The 14,703-nt window shown below is 27.7% G+C and overlaps 1 protein-coding gene across 1 annotated transcript; it reads left to right on the forward strand.

Moving 5' to 3' along the window:
- The first annotated feature begins 1,417 nt into the window (after nucleotides 1-1,417).
- On the forward strand, nucleotides 1,418-5,975 carry LOC132936543 (activin receptor type-2B-like). Its single transcript, XM_061003284.1, has 10 exons — nucleotides 1,418-1,622; nucleotides 1,693-1,840; nucleotides 1,924-2,021; nucleotides 4,028-4,090; nucleotides 4,197-4,331; nucleotides 4,388-4,617; nucleotides 4,682-4,883; nucleotides 4,945-5,220; nucleotides 5,294-5,458; nucleotides 5,567-5,975. Exons 1-10 carry the CDS (start codon nucleotides 1,434-1,436, stop codon nucleotides 5,582-5,584), a joined length of 1,524 nt encoding a protein of 507 aa, XP_060859267.1. The 5' UTR covers nucleotides 1,418-1,433; the 3' UTR covers nucleotides 5,585-5,975.
- The last annotated feature ends 8,728 nt before the right edge of the window (nucleotides 5,976-14,703 follow it).

Consider the following 14,703-nt stretch of genomic DNA (forward strand, 5'->3'; position numbering starts at 1 on the left):
TCTGCGCGTCATAATTATACATACTACATAGGTTATAGATATGAATATAATACATACCTAATCTACATTATAATATACAGTATTATCAACAGTATTATTTTAACACGTTCAACGCCACCCGTGATTTCAGAAACGACGGCAATAACAAAAATTAAAACTACCCATACCTTGAAATTTAGAGTTCATTGGTTCAATGGCATATTTAAGTTTCAGAGTTTATTAAAAAAAATCCTATTTAATTACGGCGTATATAAACGTATACGTTTTTGACGCGTTAACGCGTCCCTGCCCCCCCCACCCCTACCTGTGGGAATAAACTCTGTTGACGCGTATACACGTCAGCGGCGTTGAAATGTGTTAAGTGGTTTTTTGTGATTACCTATTTAGTATTATTTTGCAGTATTTAAATTTGTCACGCATATCTAATCCAAATAATTGTTACCTACTTAATTTCGCTGCAATCACAATTTTCTTCTCACACCATAACATATTATTCTTCCGGCATTCAGTATTATATAAGCCGCGGTCAGCACTCCGCAGTCCGCAGTTCGCTGTTAGTTCTTGGTGACTTTACCTACTGACAGCGAATATAGTTAGTACTTACGGTTCGTCGTATTCGCCTGTCTTAGCTCGTTCGTTCATTGTATTCACCTGCTTGTTTATATACACCTTGTTTTATTCGTGAGTATAAAATATATATAATAATATATTAATATAATATACCTACCTATATTATACGTTATGTCCGTAATCGAATATATTATAAATAATATTATTTAGGTACATAGCAGTGTCGGCCTGGCACACAATAGGCCCACGGATCAGTTTTTTTTAATCTTCATGACCCATCATGAAATACAAAATTTACTTGACATTTTGGGGAAAAAATTCCCACTACCTTTTTTCTTTAAAAATACATTTATTCAAATTTTGATAAATATCTGTAACCTACTTTTACAACAGAGCGACATCCACTTACCCGCTTTTTATACATTAAATTCTAAGTTATGATAATATGTAAATAGGTACGTAATAGTCTTGTTGATTCGGATTTGAAGAAACAGGACGCCGTCTAGATAAAATCAGCTTTATACATTTTGTAAACAAATTTTGGATAGGTAAAATTTTTTTTCGGTATTTTTTGTAAAAAGTAATAGAAATATTATTATTTTTTTGGTTTATCTATCAGGACGTTCTTATAAACTCTAATAGACTATATTGTGTATATAATGTCTATGTAGCAAGTTAAATATTACTTTTATTAAAATGCATGACAAATTTAAATAAAAAATTATGTTTTCGATGAAATAAGTGTCTTAACTATGTATGTCTTCAGACTATAGAGATTACAAATTTGAAGTGAAAATAAATTGTAAAATAATATTTCTGAAAATTGCAGAAAAATGAAGACAATCAGTTCATATTTTGTAGTAATGACAACCCTATGCAGTTGTGTGGTGGATGCGCTAATATGTGAGTTCACCGATTTTAGTTTGTGTCCTCCACTCGGCACTAACTGCTCCAATCCCATGAACGAATGTGTTGTGGGAAAAGGGCAAGCGTATTGTTATGCCACTTGGTATAACAATACGTTATTCAATGAAGTGGCTATACAGTTTAAGGTAATATAACTTAATAATTATAGAATTGTATTTAATTGTATCATGTTTTTATTTTAATAACAATTTATAGGGTTGCATTTACTCACACCACGACGACTGTGAAAAAACGGAATGTGTGGAAACGAATAGTTTTCGTTCCAAAAAGGTCAATCTGAGTTGCTGCTGTAATATGGATGGTTGCAACTCAGATATTCGATGGAACCCGGACACTATTAATAGTAAACACTACATAATTTATCATACACACATATATCGTTAACTAAAAAATGTAATAATAAATTTATTTTTATTTTTATCTTAGCTGAACCAAGTGCTCAAATAGTGAAAAAAGTGTTGGTTGAGACGGCCTGTTATTTGATGTTCTTCTGTGCTATGTATGTAGCATACAAACTATATCAAGTAAGTAAATTTAATAATTATTTTTCTTTTGTAATAAATATTAAATAGTATTAAGTATGATACTTTTATTCATGGGCGGGTACGTACTTTTTTTACCGTGATATATTAATTATATATTATATATATAAAAAAAAATGATCGCTTCGCTCGCAAATGAATGTATAGTATATTTATTTATATTTACATTCTATACATTATTTAGTTTTAGTAGTTAGTACCAATATTACACAGAGGGCTATAATGACTAATTGAGTATACAAAAATTACAAATACGCAGGCACGTAGCCGCCAGCCGGTATTATAAAAATTATTTTTTCAAATTTTTTTCATTATTTTTTTTTCGGGATTGGGGGCCTCTGAGTATAACATTGATGGGGACTACCGGGAAAATCCCGATTTCTGAAAAGTTTTATCATTTAAAAATGTATTATCATATAAATATGTTTGATACAACTGCTCTAATAATTGTAAATGTAATTATTATCATGTTAGCTACGTATCAGTTTTGGATAGGTATACACATACCACGGTGCTGAAGATAAAATTACTTATTTGTACGTGTTATTATAGACCTCAAAATAGTAAATTACACATATATCCTACTATGCGCAGAACAACATTGACGAAAAAAAAGATTATATCTTAATACTGGCCAAAATAATACTAATAGAAAATAAATTTAAAACCGTCATCAAACACATGCGATCCAACGAAATGACACCTAAAGGTGTCAGTGCAGCTTATAACGTATTAAAAATAACTACACTTTAGAAGTACGATTAAATTTGATCAAATTTATAGTTTAGAATATATTGCACTAAAATCCTTCCATTTGGTTTCATTAATTTAATTTTATGACTGTAAATCAATTATTATTTCGTGGTAAAGATTACAAAACAAGTAAAAATCTAAAATTAACCAACACACTTTATAAGAATTTATAATTATGTCTGTAATGGGTGTTAATAACAACTCTTTGTTTTAAGCATATTCCTGTTCTCATTTTATTAGATCGCAAAATCAAGAAAACTTTGTTTAGCAAGATTTTTCTTGAATTCCAGGATCCTTGAACACCATAAAATTATAATTTTTTATAAGCCTATGATCAGCTACTTCAGCGGTTCTTAACCTTTTGTAGATCGTGGACCCCCTTACCAAATTTTTTACAAATACCTTTTTTTTACAAAACATCTTACGTTATCATAACCAACATTATAATAATTATTGTATGTTACAAATTACATAACAAAACACACACATTTATAATTATTTTTATTACAATTAATTTTTTATAAAATTGTAATATAAAACTATAATTGAGTACGATCGATCAACTGCACATAGTGGCAGTAAATATAAGACTACCGAGACTACAGTGCTGTACGCTTGTACATTTCGTATGAAACTGATTACTTAAAAAATATTAAAAATACAATTATTTGATATAGAATCTACATATTAATATTATATATGGAAAAAAATAATAATAATCCAACAATATTGTAATAATGCACTCATGTCACTTATTGACGTATGTTATGAGTTAAGGCTGCAGTGGACCCCCGACATAAGTATCACGAACCCCCAGGGGGCCGCGGACAACAGGTTAAGAACCGCTGATCCACTTAAAGAAAATAATATTATATGATACGATTTTACTTAATATTTAATACTTTAAAAAAAATGCTTTAAGGAACATCATTGATATAATTGTTCAATAATCAATTCATTATCTTACGTAGAATAATTCTACGAAAGATAATAATTATATAATTATTATATTTATATCTTCTTTAGTAAAATCATTGAATTAATTGTTCAACAATTAATACATTGCCTTTTGTAGAATTATTATTATTCTACTATTCATTTATACTAAAAAAGTTTTTTTTTCATTATTTTGGAATTACAATGTTTACAACTAAGTTAAGCTAATGATAATCGTTAAAAACGGTTTGATTTATTTTTGTTTAAATTGTATAACAAATTATTTCTTGTGTATCTAGTATTGTTTTCCAAATAGCAACAACTCAAGGCCGTCCATCGATCCACCAATAGAATTAAATGAGGTAAACGCAAGAGATCGCTATGGTGCATAATAGAAAGCTCACTAAACAATTTTTATTGATTTATTTATGTTTAATTTGTATTACAAATTATTTCCTGTTTATTTAGATTTCTTCGACTAGTAGCTTGGGGAATGGACTTTCTCTAGGATTAGTTGAGGTTATTTCAAGGGGTCGTTATGGTGTAATATGGAAAGCAATTTATAATAATGATATAGTAGCTGTTAAAATATACCCTCCTCAGGTAAAAATTTTAATTAATTTTTTTTTTTTTAACTGTAGAATATTATTTTATTTAAGGGTGAAAAGTCATGGTTGATAGAACAAGAGATTTATCAGTTACCAAGCATGCAACATGACAATATACTGTTCTTCATTGGGGCTGAAGATCGTTCTAATGCAATTGAAGCAGCCAAAAGTGAATATTGGCTGATCACTGCTTATCACGAATGTGGATCACTATGTGACTATTTAAAATCTAATACATTAACTTGGAATCAGCTTTGTCATATTACCCATTCCATGGCAAGGTAAAGTTTTGTACCTACTGTTTGTATAACATATTCAGGTTTTTTAATCACTATTTTGTTTCAGAGGTTTGATGCATTTACATGAAGAATATCGATTAGAACCTGTAGGTCAATGTAAGCCAATCATTAGACCAAGAATTGTTCACAGAGATCTGAAAAGCAAAAATGTTCTACTAAAACATGATTTAACTGCATGTATTTCTGATTTTGGTGTCGCTGTGGTTTTGCCGCAACATGGCAACTTATGTGGTGATGTACATACACGGGTAAATACCCATAATTACCTACAACAAAAAGGAATACAATTAATTTTAATTAACTATTCAGGTTGGCTTATCACGATACATGGCACCAGAAGTACTAGATGGATCCATCGATTATTCAAGGAATAAAACATTTTTAAGTGTAGACATGTATGCATGTGGATTAATATTATGGGAATTGGCAACTAGATGTACAGCACAACTAGGAGCTGTACCAGAATATAGGTTACCTTTTGAAGAAGAAATTGGACAAGATTCGTCATTTCAAGATATAATAGAATGTATAGTGAATAAACGGTTAAGGCCAGCTTTTAAAGATAACTGGAAGAAATCACATTCAGTAAGAAATTATAAAAAATGTTCTTAAAGTATTGCATCTAATATAATATTAACACCATTAAAATTATTTTTAGGGCTTAAAAGAATTATGTCAAATAATTGAAGAATGTTGGACACATTGTCCCGAAGATAGATTAACGGCCATGGAATTCTTGTATCGCTGCCCCGGAAAGCAAGATAGTCTAAATGAAGCCCATTGGAATGATTGGTCCCTCAATCTACCAATAGAAATAGATGAGGTAAAGGCAAGAGATCGCTACGGTGCATAATAGAATGCTCACTAAACAATTTTTATTGATTTATTTATGTTTAATTTGTATAACAAATTATTTCCTGTTTGTTTATAGATTCCATCGACTAGTTGAGGAAATTTCAAGGGGTCGCTATAGTATAATATGGAAAGCACTTCATAAGAATGATACAGTAGCTATTAAAATATTCCCTCCTCAGGTGACATAAGGAAATTTACCATTAAAAAATTAAATACACTGAAGATATAATTTTTATAGACGGTCCGTCGGCCTATAGGTATTAGTAAATATATTTTATGATATATTTATATTGTTATTAAAGTTATTTATTATTTATTATGTTTCTTTTTCATTTTCTACCTCCTCAATAAATTATGGTTTAAATTATCAACTTGTTTATACTACTTACATTGAATGTACATAGTCAATTCTGACCCATCCTCTTCATTTTCGTAAAGACTTATGTATTTGTTAAGTGATATATTATATTATCTTATTATTTAAAATGTTATTGTTATTTTTGATATATATTTTATTATATTTATGCTGTAAAATATATAGTTTTTTATGTTATTTTAATGTTTTAATTGTAAATGTTGTATCATTAAAATAAAAAGTAAGATAAGCTACATGTAAACAGTCAGCTAACCATTCTAAATCACTGAATCTATTCAGACCTATAAATAGAAGGACAGGGTATAGATTAAGATGTAGCCCAATCATCTGCAAATTATAAACATATTAATAAAAAAAAAAATATTAAATATTAATTAAAATAAAAGTTATTTAATTTGTCATGTTTTTCTATCACCTATGCCTTGTTGTATAGTAAATTATAAATGATAGAAATTATTACAAAGTAGTATAGTAAATAGGTTATAATGAACATAAAGATTTTGACAAAATTTGAACACTGACCTCTAGTGATATTATTGTACTAAGAAAAAATATTTCTCTTTTAGAAGTTTTCAATAGTAAATTAGGAAGTTTAAGGGTATTTTTTAATCGTAGCATTTGATTTTGTTTTAGAATTTTTAGATAAAAAAAACATTATTTTAATATTTTATGTATGTATGGACATTCCTTGAAATATAGACATACAGATTCCTATACATTATTTATTTGCCAATATTTGGCCATATTTATCTGTTCAAATTGCCCTAAGAGTAAAATATACTTAATTTAAAATGAATATTATTTCAGTTTTATTAAGGTGTTGATAAAGTATAATATATATTTTTTTTTTTTTGAAAAGTTAACCAAAAATTTAAAAAATATATTGACACTTTATTTTTATTGACATTTTAAGTTTAAATTTGGATGACACTAGATATTTAACCTGAAAATCTAAATTTTGTTAGTAATTTAAAAATAGAAGTGGTACAACTTAGCACCGTGACCATACTGTATTATACCCTATCTTTTGGTAACAAAAATTATGAAAAAATATAAATTATTGCAGTAATGGGACGGGATTTCACCACCAGAGGTGCGCGTAATTATACGTCAATATTTTGACGGGACAAGCTGTAAGTAATTTAAAAATGAATAACAACTTATGAACCTTACACAAAAATTCAAGTTTATTATACCCTATCTTTTGGTAAAATAATTAGGACAAAATATAAATTATTGCAGAAACGGAACGAGATTTCACCGCCACAGGTGCAGTCCAAATTGTAGACGGGACGAGCTGTAGTTAATTCAAAATTAATTTATAATTTACAAAACGTATATCAAAATTGTAAGTACTTTAAATTCTAATGACTGATATAAAAATCTACGAAAAATCTAAATTATTGCAGAAACAGGATGGTATTCTACTTCCACATGTGCTAAAATATAGTCCAAATTGTAGACGGTACGAGCTGTTGTTAAGTCCCAAATTGTTTAAGACTTATAAAACGCATACAAAAATTTTAAGTAGACTAAATTCTATCGACTGATATAAAAATGAGCGAAAAATATTCATCGTTACAGAAACGGGACGGGATTCCAATGCCACCGGTGCGCGTAATTAGGTCAATATATTAAGGGGACGAGCTGCAGCTATAATTTGTCATTCATATTATATTTCATGTAATATAGTATATAAATTATTTAAGCAAATTTATTAAATAAATATATAATTATTTATAATTTCATCGCTTCATAACTATGCATATATGAATATTATTGTATTCATCGATGTTAAAATCTATAAAAGCCAATCCCCATAAAAAATCAACTTTCAGTTATTGGCTATATCTTTGTTCGACTTACGTGCTTCATGATAGATACTTGTGTATACGTGCTTTTTTATCATTACTTTTTATTCTATGCTATTACAATAATAATTTGTGTGTCTATATTGAGCAACAACCGACTCTCACTACAATTTGTAATTTGTATTAAGGTAAGAAAATATTATTAATATTTTATTATGCTATTGTTGGATAGTCATTTTACAGTTTTTCATTTTGGATAAAGTAGTGCGATGAATGTAAACTTTTTAGTCTAAAGCTGGTCAAGTTAACAATATTTTTTTAATTTGTTAAGTTAATTTAATTAGATAAAAATACTTTATTTATACTTTTTATTACTTAGTTAAAAATCAGTTAGGGGCAACCACCATTTGGGGCAGTAGAACTGCTTCGATTTTTTTCAACGGTATCTTGTTCGATGGGAAAGTGAATCTAGTTGGTACACTCGGCAGGTCGAAATTTAAAATTCCCAATAGTTTTCGAAAACTAATAACTGCAGATGCAGATACATGAAAATTTCACTGAATGTTTATATTTTCATTTTCTATACACCATTACATTTTGAAAATATTTGAACTCTTTTTGAGCTATTAATGGACAATTTTAAATTTAAATTTTTAAAGTTTTTTTTATATAAATATCAATACAATTATTTTTGTAGGGCAAAAAAGTGTGAAAATTTAATACAAGGATTCTGATATGTTGTTACAATAGAAGTTGAAAAATATTAAAAATACAAATTTAAGGCACAAATTTTTTTTATTAGCATTTAAAGTTCGTATCAAATTGAAAATTTACAAATTATTCAGTAGTTAAAAATTTATAAAATGTTCAACTTTTATAGCTAAGGATTGAAAAATTTAAAACAGGGTTCTACATAAATAAGTTATACTATATAAATTACTTTAATCACAATAATACCATCAAATATACTTAATAATATCATATGCTGACTATAACCGTTTTCGCTCAGAATCGTTTTTTTCTTATACAATGATATTATATCATTGAATTCAAATATAATACAACACATTACAGTGACCCACTTGTAACCTACTGTACAGCAGAGCGACAACCAATTCCCCGCCTTTTTTATCTGTTTGTTTTCTTAATTGTCCACAACATTTCTAAACATTTTATTTATCATATTCATTATTGTTCAATAAAATTGGTATTTTATTACACAACTCACAGCTCCACATAAAGCAATAGGTATAGAAAACAAGTTTGTAAAAAATAATTTTCGACCACACGTGACATAGTCGAGTAGTTGACACTCACTAGACACTAGCTACTACGGGCTTGCATTATTTACACCCAGTGTTGGGAATAGATAACTAAAAAATTATCTGGATAAGATAAGATAATTTTAACAAAATATTATCTAGATAAAAATAAAGATAACATAATTGTAATTTATCTAGATAAAGATAAATACAGCAATACATTTATCTAGATAAATATCATTTTTAAACTTATTTTTATTGTTTTTTTTATTTATTTTTAAAATGGATGGGAAAAAAACCTATACCTAATTAATTTGAATATGCTCTTTATGGCTAGTAGAGAATGATGTATGCTCGCATGCAGATTCTAGTATTATCGTAATACCGTCGTTGGCAATAATAACAAGAAATATATTCTTCTAATTTTATAAATAATTTATATTATACTAGCTGACCCGAGTACTTCGTTGCCCGTAAAATATACCAACTAAAAAAAAGCGGTGTTTTTTTCGGTCCCAACATTTAGTATGCGAGACGTATGAATTTGCAAGGCTGGGTAAGTTAATGATTTTTTTTAACTCAGTTAAGTTAAGTTAATATGCACCAATAACAAAAAGTTAAAAGTTAATTTAACTCTAGGTTAACTCAGTTAAGTTAAAAGTTAATACACACTTTTTGTTAACTTTTTATTATTGATTTGAAACTCATAATTAAATAAATATACATGATAGACCTACCTATATTTTGAGTAATATCAAATTATGTCATATATCATTATACAATTTAACTATCAGAGTATTATATAGTATCTGCGGCAGTATTTTTATCCTGCATAAAATTTATAATTACCAAATTTGAATCCCTCAACCAATTATGTAATATATTAAGTAGGTATTACATAGTATACATTATTTATTTATTTATTTAATTAAATACATAAAGTTCTATTTTGTTTATTAATATTGTATTATTTAGAATCTGTAGCAGTATTTGTATGCTACACTAAATTTCCCTATTGGAAATTTATGTCTTACGCCGACACTCACAAAGGGTGTTGTAATGCGCCTGTACTGGCTACCAACAGTTGGCTGGCCCTTACGGGCACAATACTGGCCAAAATTGTATCCAGTACTACACTAGTACTGAAAAACTAGTAATGGCAGCTAGTGTTAACTCAATACTGGCATACTACAGGTGCGCCGAATGAATAGTGAGCAAGGGCCAGCTAGTGAATCTTGTAGTTATGCCAAGCGTTAGTTGAGTACTGGTAAATTACTGGCACACTACGGGCGTCCAGCCAGTGACTCTGGTAGTTGAATCCCCCTATTACAAACTGTAATATATCAAGTACCTACTACTTGGGTATATTTACCCAATTTTTATGGCAGTTAGGTATTCGGTATTCGGTTAATAGTTATAGCTATTCGGTAAATAAACTCACTGATACAGTTAAAAAAATTTTTTTTAAGCTCTCAGCTAGAGTTATGGCCTCTTAAGTGCACACCTGGTGACATGGCCAAAAACAACAACAACGTCTATACAATTTATCTTAACTTCTCCGTTACCCGGAATAAAAATTCTGATTCGCAGCAGTATATTATCAGGTAGGCAATCTATCAGCGGTAGATCGTGGACCCCGTGCTGTTTGTACGTAAGTGTATAATTCAACTCTAAAGTATTAAAGTTATACCAAGTTTGTCGTATTCCACCTATGGTGGATTAATATAATCAATGATAATCTATTTATACAAAAATGTAGGGTGAAAAATGTACGTTACCTCATCAATCAAAAACGGCTAGTCCGATTTGGCTCAAATTTTTTTTTAAATTTTGAACACCATACACCGAATATTAAATAACGAATTGAACAAAGTTTGAGTCATATAGAGCTGGTACATTTAACGGGCAACGAAGTGCACGGGATCAGCTATACTATAATAAAAATATATAAGTATTGTTAAAATGTTAAAAATATTTTAATGTTTTATTGGAAATAAGTCAGAAAAAAATTCGGGTAAAAAAAGTCAACTCAATAAAAAAATATTTTTTTATTTTTTTTTTAAAAGATTATTATTTCATTATATTAATATTTAGAAATATAGCTTGACAAGAAGTTAAATTATTAAATACATTTGGGTCTTCTTCAAATAGAGTAAAAGATTTTTCTCAATAAATTTTCAAAATTTCAAATGCGTTTCCTTAACATTACCAAATATGGACTTAACCCCCTTTACCCAAACACCACAGAATTATACTGTATACAGTATTAAACCGACAAAGTAGCGGTAGGTAGCATACTATACACGAGCACTTGTATAAATAATATATAAATTTATAATATACTTAAATACTTAATAGTTAATGCTATATTACTATCTCTAAACAATATTGTAAATGTGATGTTAAGATACAAATAAAATTTGATCAATTTAGCAAAGTTATTATTTTTTGCTGATATTGTGTAAATACAAAGCATTCCTCATTATATTAATTATTAATATCTAATCATCTCTAAATATGAATGTATTATACTATTTCTAGACAACGACCAATGATAAATTAACTTAAGGCCCCTACAAATGTGTAATTTTTAAGGAGTTGTGCTTAGGCAATTATTTTGTTCCTGCGATTACTGATCGTCTTTGAGTGTGTAGTAAATGATCATTATTCATTAGTGTGTGTATACTCCCCTACAATCACCCGCGACCCACATCAATTTACAATACATTGTTATTTCTTATCTGGTTTATGGTCACACGCACGCACATGCACAAGTCACTCAATGTCTAGATCAAAATATTCAAAACCAATTTATGGACGTGAAATAGCCGTCGCACTAACAAAAATTAAGGTACTTCTAGACTCTAGTGAGTCGATTTAAAAATGTAAAGATGTTTGTGTTGGTAAACAAATTTACTTTGCATCGGTCGGACCACTTTTTCAATTTTAGCAAATTCTTGACGAGAATAAATATTTTACATTTTATAGATTTATAAATTTTCAATATTGAATATATTAAAAAATATCTAAAATATAAAAAATATGCTCCGACCGAATCAAAGTAGACTTATTGACCAATTAAAACATCTTTACATTTTTTATACCAAACCACTAGAAGTACTTTAATTTTAATGAATGAATTTGAAAAATTTGGTATAGCCCAGTAGATTCTTTAGTATATACACATTTTCATGATGTATCGGAGAATAATAAACAAGCATTGTCTGTATCCGATATTATCAAGCGATCTATTTGCAAGTCCTAAATTATGTTAATGTATATTATGATATTTTATGGTATGTAATAGTAATTTGTATTGCAGTATAATATTTTGGTATAAAAAGTTTATGTTTCAAACATTTTTTCATGATTATCCATTTCTTTCTACGTAATGTTAATTCACTCATATTAGTAATGTATTGTGTACAAAATAGGGTGTATAGGAAGACATGACAAATGGAATAACTTTTGATCTAATCACTATTTAATAATTTGTTTTTTATTACATCTTTAATATCTTAATAGTTAATACAATACTTAGTACTATTTCATAGCAGTATATAACATAAAATAACATACATTAACAGCATTTGTGACTCTCAAAGATATAGCTAGATAATTACGTATGACTCAACGTTTTAATATTTTTAATATAAATGAAGTATAAACATTAAAATAATAAAAAGTTTTACCTCGAGTAAGATTTTCACTGTCATTTTACTTAGGTTCAAATATTGAACACTCTTATATTCATGATAAGTCATAACTGATTAAGCATAAATTTTATATTGATTAAAACCTTACAAGTAGGTAGGTATATTACGTAAGCCATAAGGTAGGGAGAGTAGGGTAGATTTGAATGAAATTTACATTTAATTTTTTTAATTTTTTAATTTTTGACAAATTTTATATTTGATAATTACAATCTGTAGTCTAGATGGTTGTGAATACTATTTGACTCATAACAACCATATATATTAAATAACCAATTTAATTTCTCATTATAAAATTAAGTATATTTTTATTCAAATTTACCCCACCCATGGGGTACATTTGAACTTGCAGGGGGTAGATTTAAATATGTGTCTTATATAATTAAAGGGCCACATTTGAATGCTGAACATAAATAAATATTAAATTAAATTAAACTTTTTATTTATTTTAATAATAAAAATAGCTCAATTTAATATAATAATAATTTTTTTTCGATAATTATGTTTAAATTTTTTCTTGTGAAAATTTAGTTTTTTGGGTTCTCTTATAGATGAATTCACATTTTGTAACATAAATCCAGTAAAATAGTCTATTCCATCCATAAGATAGGTATTTCAAGGAGGAGGAACCTATATTATACCCTATTATCTACCCTATTAATGAAGATTCAAATCTACCCCATGCTAAAATAGTCAATAATAATCGTAATATAAATTGTAATAATTATAAATAATGTATGTACATTATTTATATGACTAGACAAACATTATTTTAAATAGGTATATTTAATTATAAACTTATGATTTTGAATTTTAGTTTCTAAAAAGTTCTTATGGAAACAACAATTTTTTTTTAAAAAAGCCAGAAAATCACATTATCATTTTTGTTTATCACAACATTTTTCAAAAATGCCTGATAATCACATATGGTATACAAAACATTGTCACCAACTTAGTTTATTATTTTTATTAATGTAAACAATCTGTAACAAATTATATTAGACAAATTCAAATGTACTCCGCATTCAAATCTGTCCCACTCACCCCTACATATTTTTTTCAAATACTCGACAAATCACAAAAATAACAATAATCTTTTTTTTATTAAATAATATATTATTTAAATACAGATTATCTGACTGCTGTCTGCAGCTATTGCTGTTAGTGCTGTAGACAGGGCCGCATTGAGAACTAAGCCGCTTCGGGCAAACGAAATTTTCCGCTCTTCTTTATTTTTTTAAATTTATTTGATATACGAGCTTTGATTTGTTTTTGTGAAAATATTATATGGTACATGGTCAAAACTTAATAATACATTTTTAATCAACTATTATGATATAAATACATAAAATTGTTTTAATTTTATTTAACTCTATAGGCTCTATATATCGATTGTCACTTTTTTTTTATTACTATTTATATATTGTTATTTGTTGACCATATCCTGCAGATAAATGAATATATTATGATAACCATGTTGAAAATAAATAATATTTATAAAGGTTACATAAATAAATAAAAACATAACTATTTATACCATAATACAAATAAAAACTGCAAAAACCACCGACAAATTACGAAAAACCCATAAAAATTTGATCTTAATTTCTAGAGCATTGTATATCACAATAGAAACAAACAAAAAATAATAATATAATATCAATTAAACTTACAAACTATAATAATCAATAATAACAATATAAAATATGCCGACTGACGTCTTCGCTCAAAATCGTTTATCTTATACTATGATAATATTATATCATTGAATTTAAGTTTGATACAATCCTTATACATTGACCCACTTGCAGTGTTGTAAAAAATACTTTTTAAAAGTATTTAAGTAATTACTCAAATACTCTTAAAATAAAGTATTTAAATACCACCCAAATACTATAAATAGTAAAGTGTTTGAGTGATACTCAATACTTTTCAGAAGTATTTGAGATCATCTTAAATACAAAAAAAAAATTCTTTTTACTAAATAGTAAAAAGAATTTTTTAGAGTGGCTTATCTTTCAGATCAAGATGCTTGGTCTCAATGTGTCGAC

The sequence above is a fragment of the Metopolophium dirhodum genome, chromosome 1 (genome assembly GCF_019925205.1).
Source record: "Metopolophium dirhodum isolate CAU chromosome 1, ASM1992520v1, whole genome shotgun sequence".
In the NCBI taxonomy this organism is placed as follows: Eukaryota; Metazoa; Arthropoda; class Insecta; order Hemiptera; family Aphididae; genus Metopolophium; species Metopolophium dirhodum.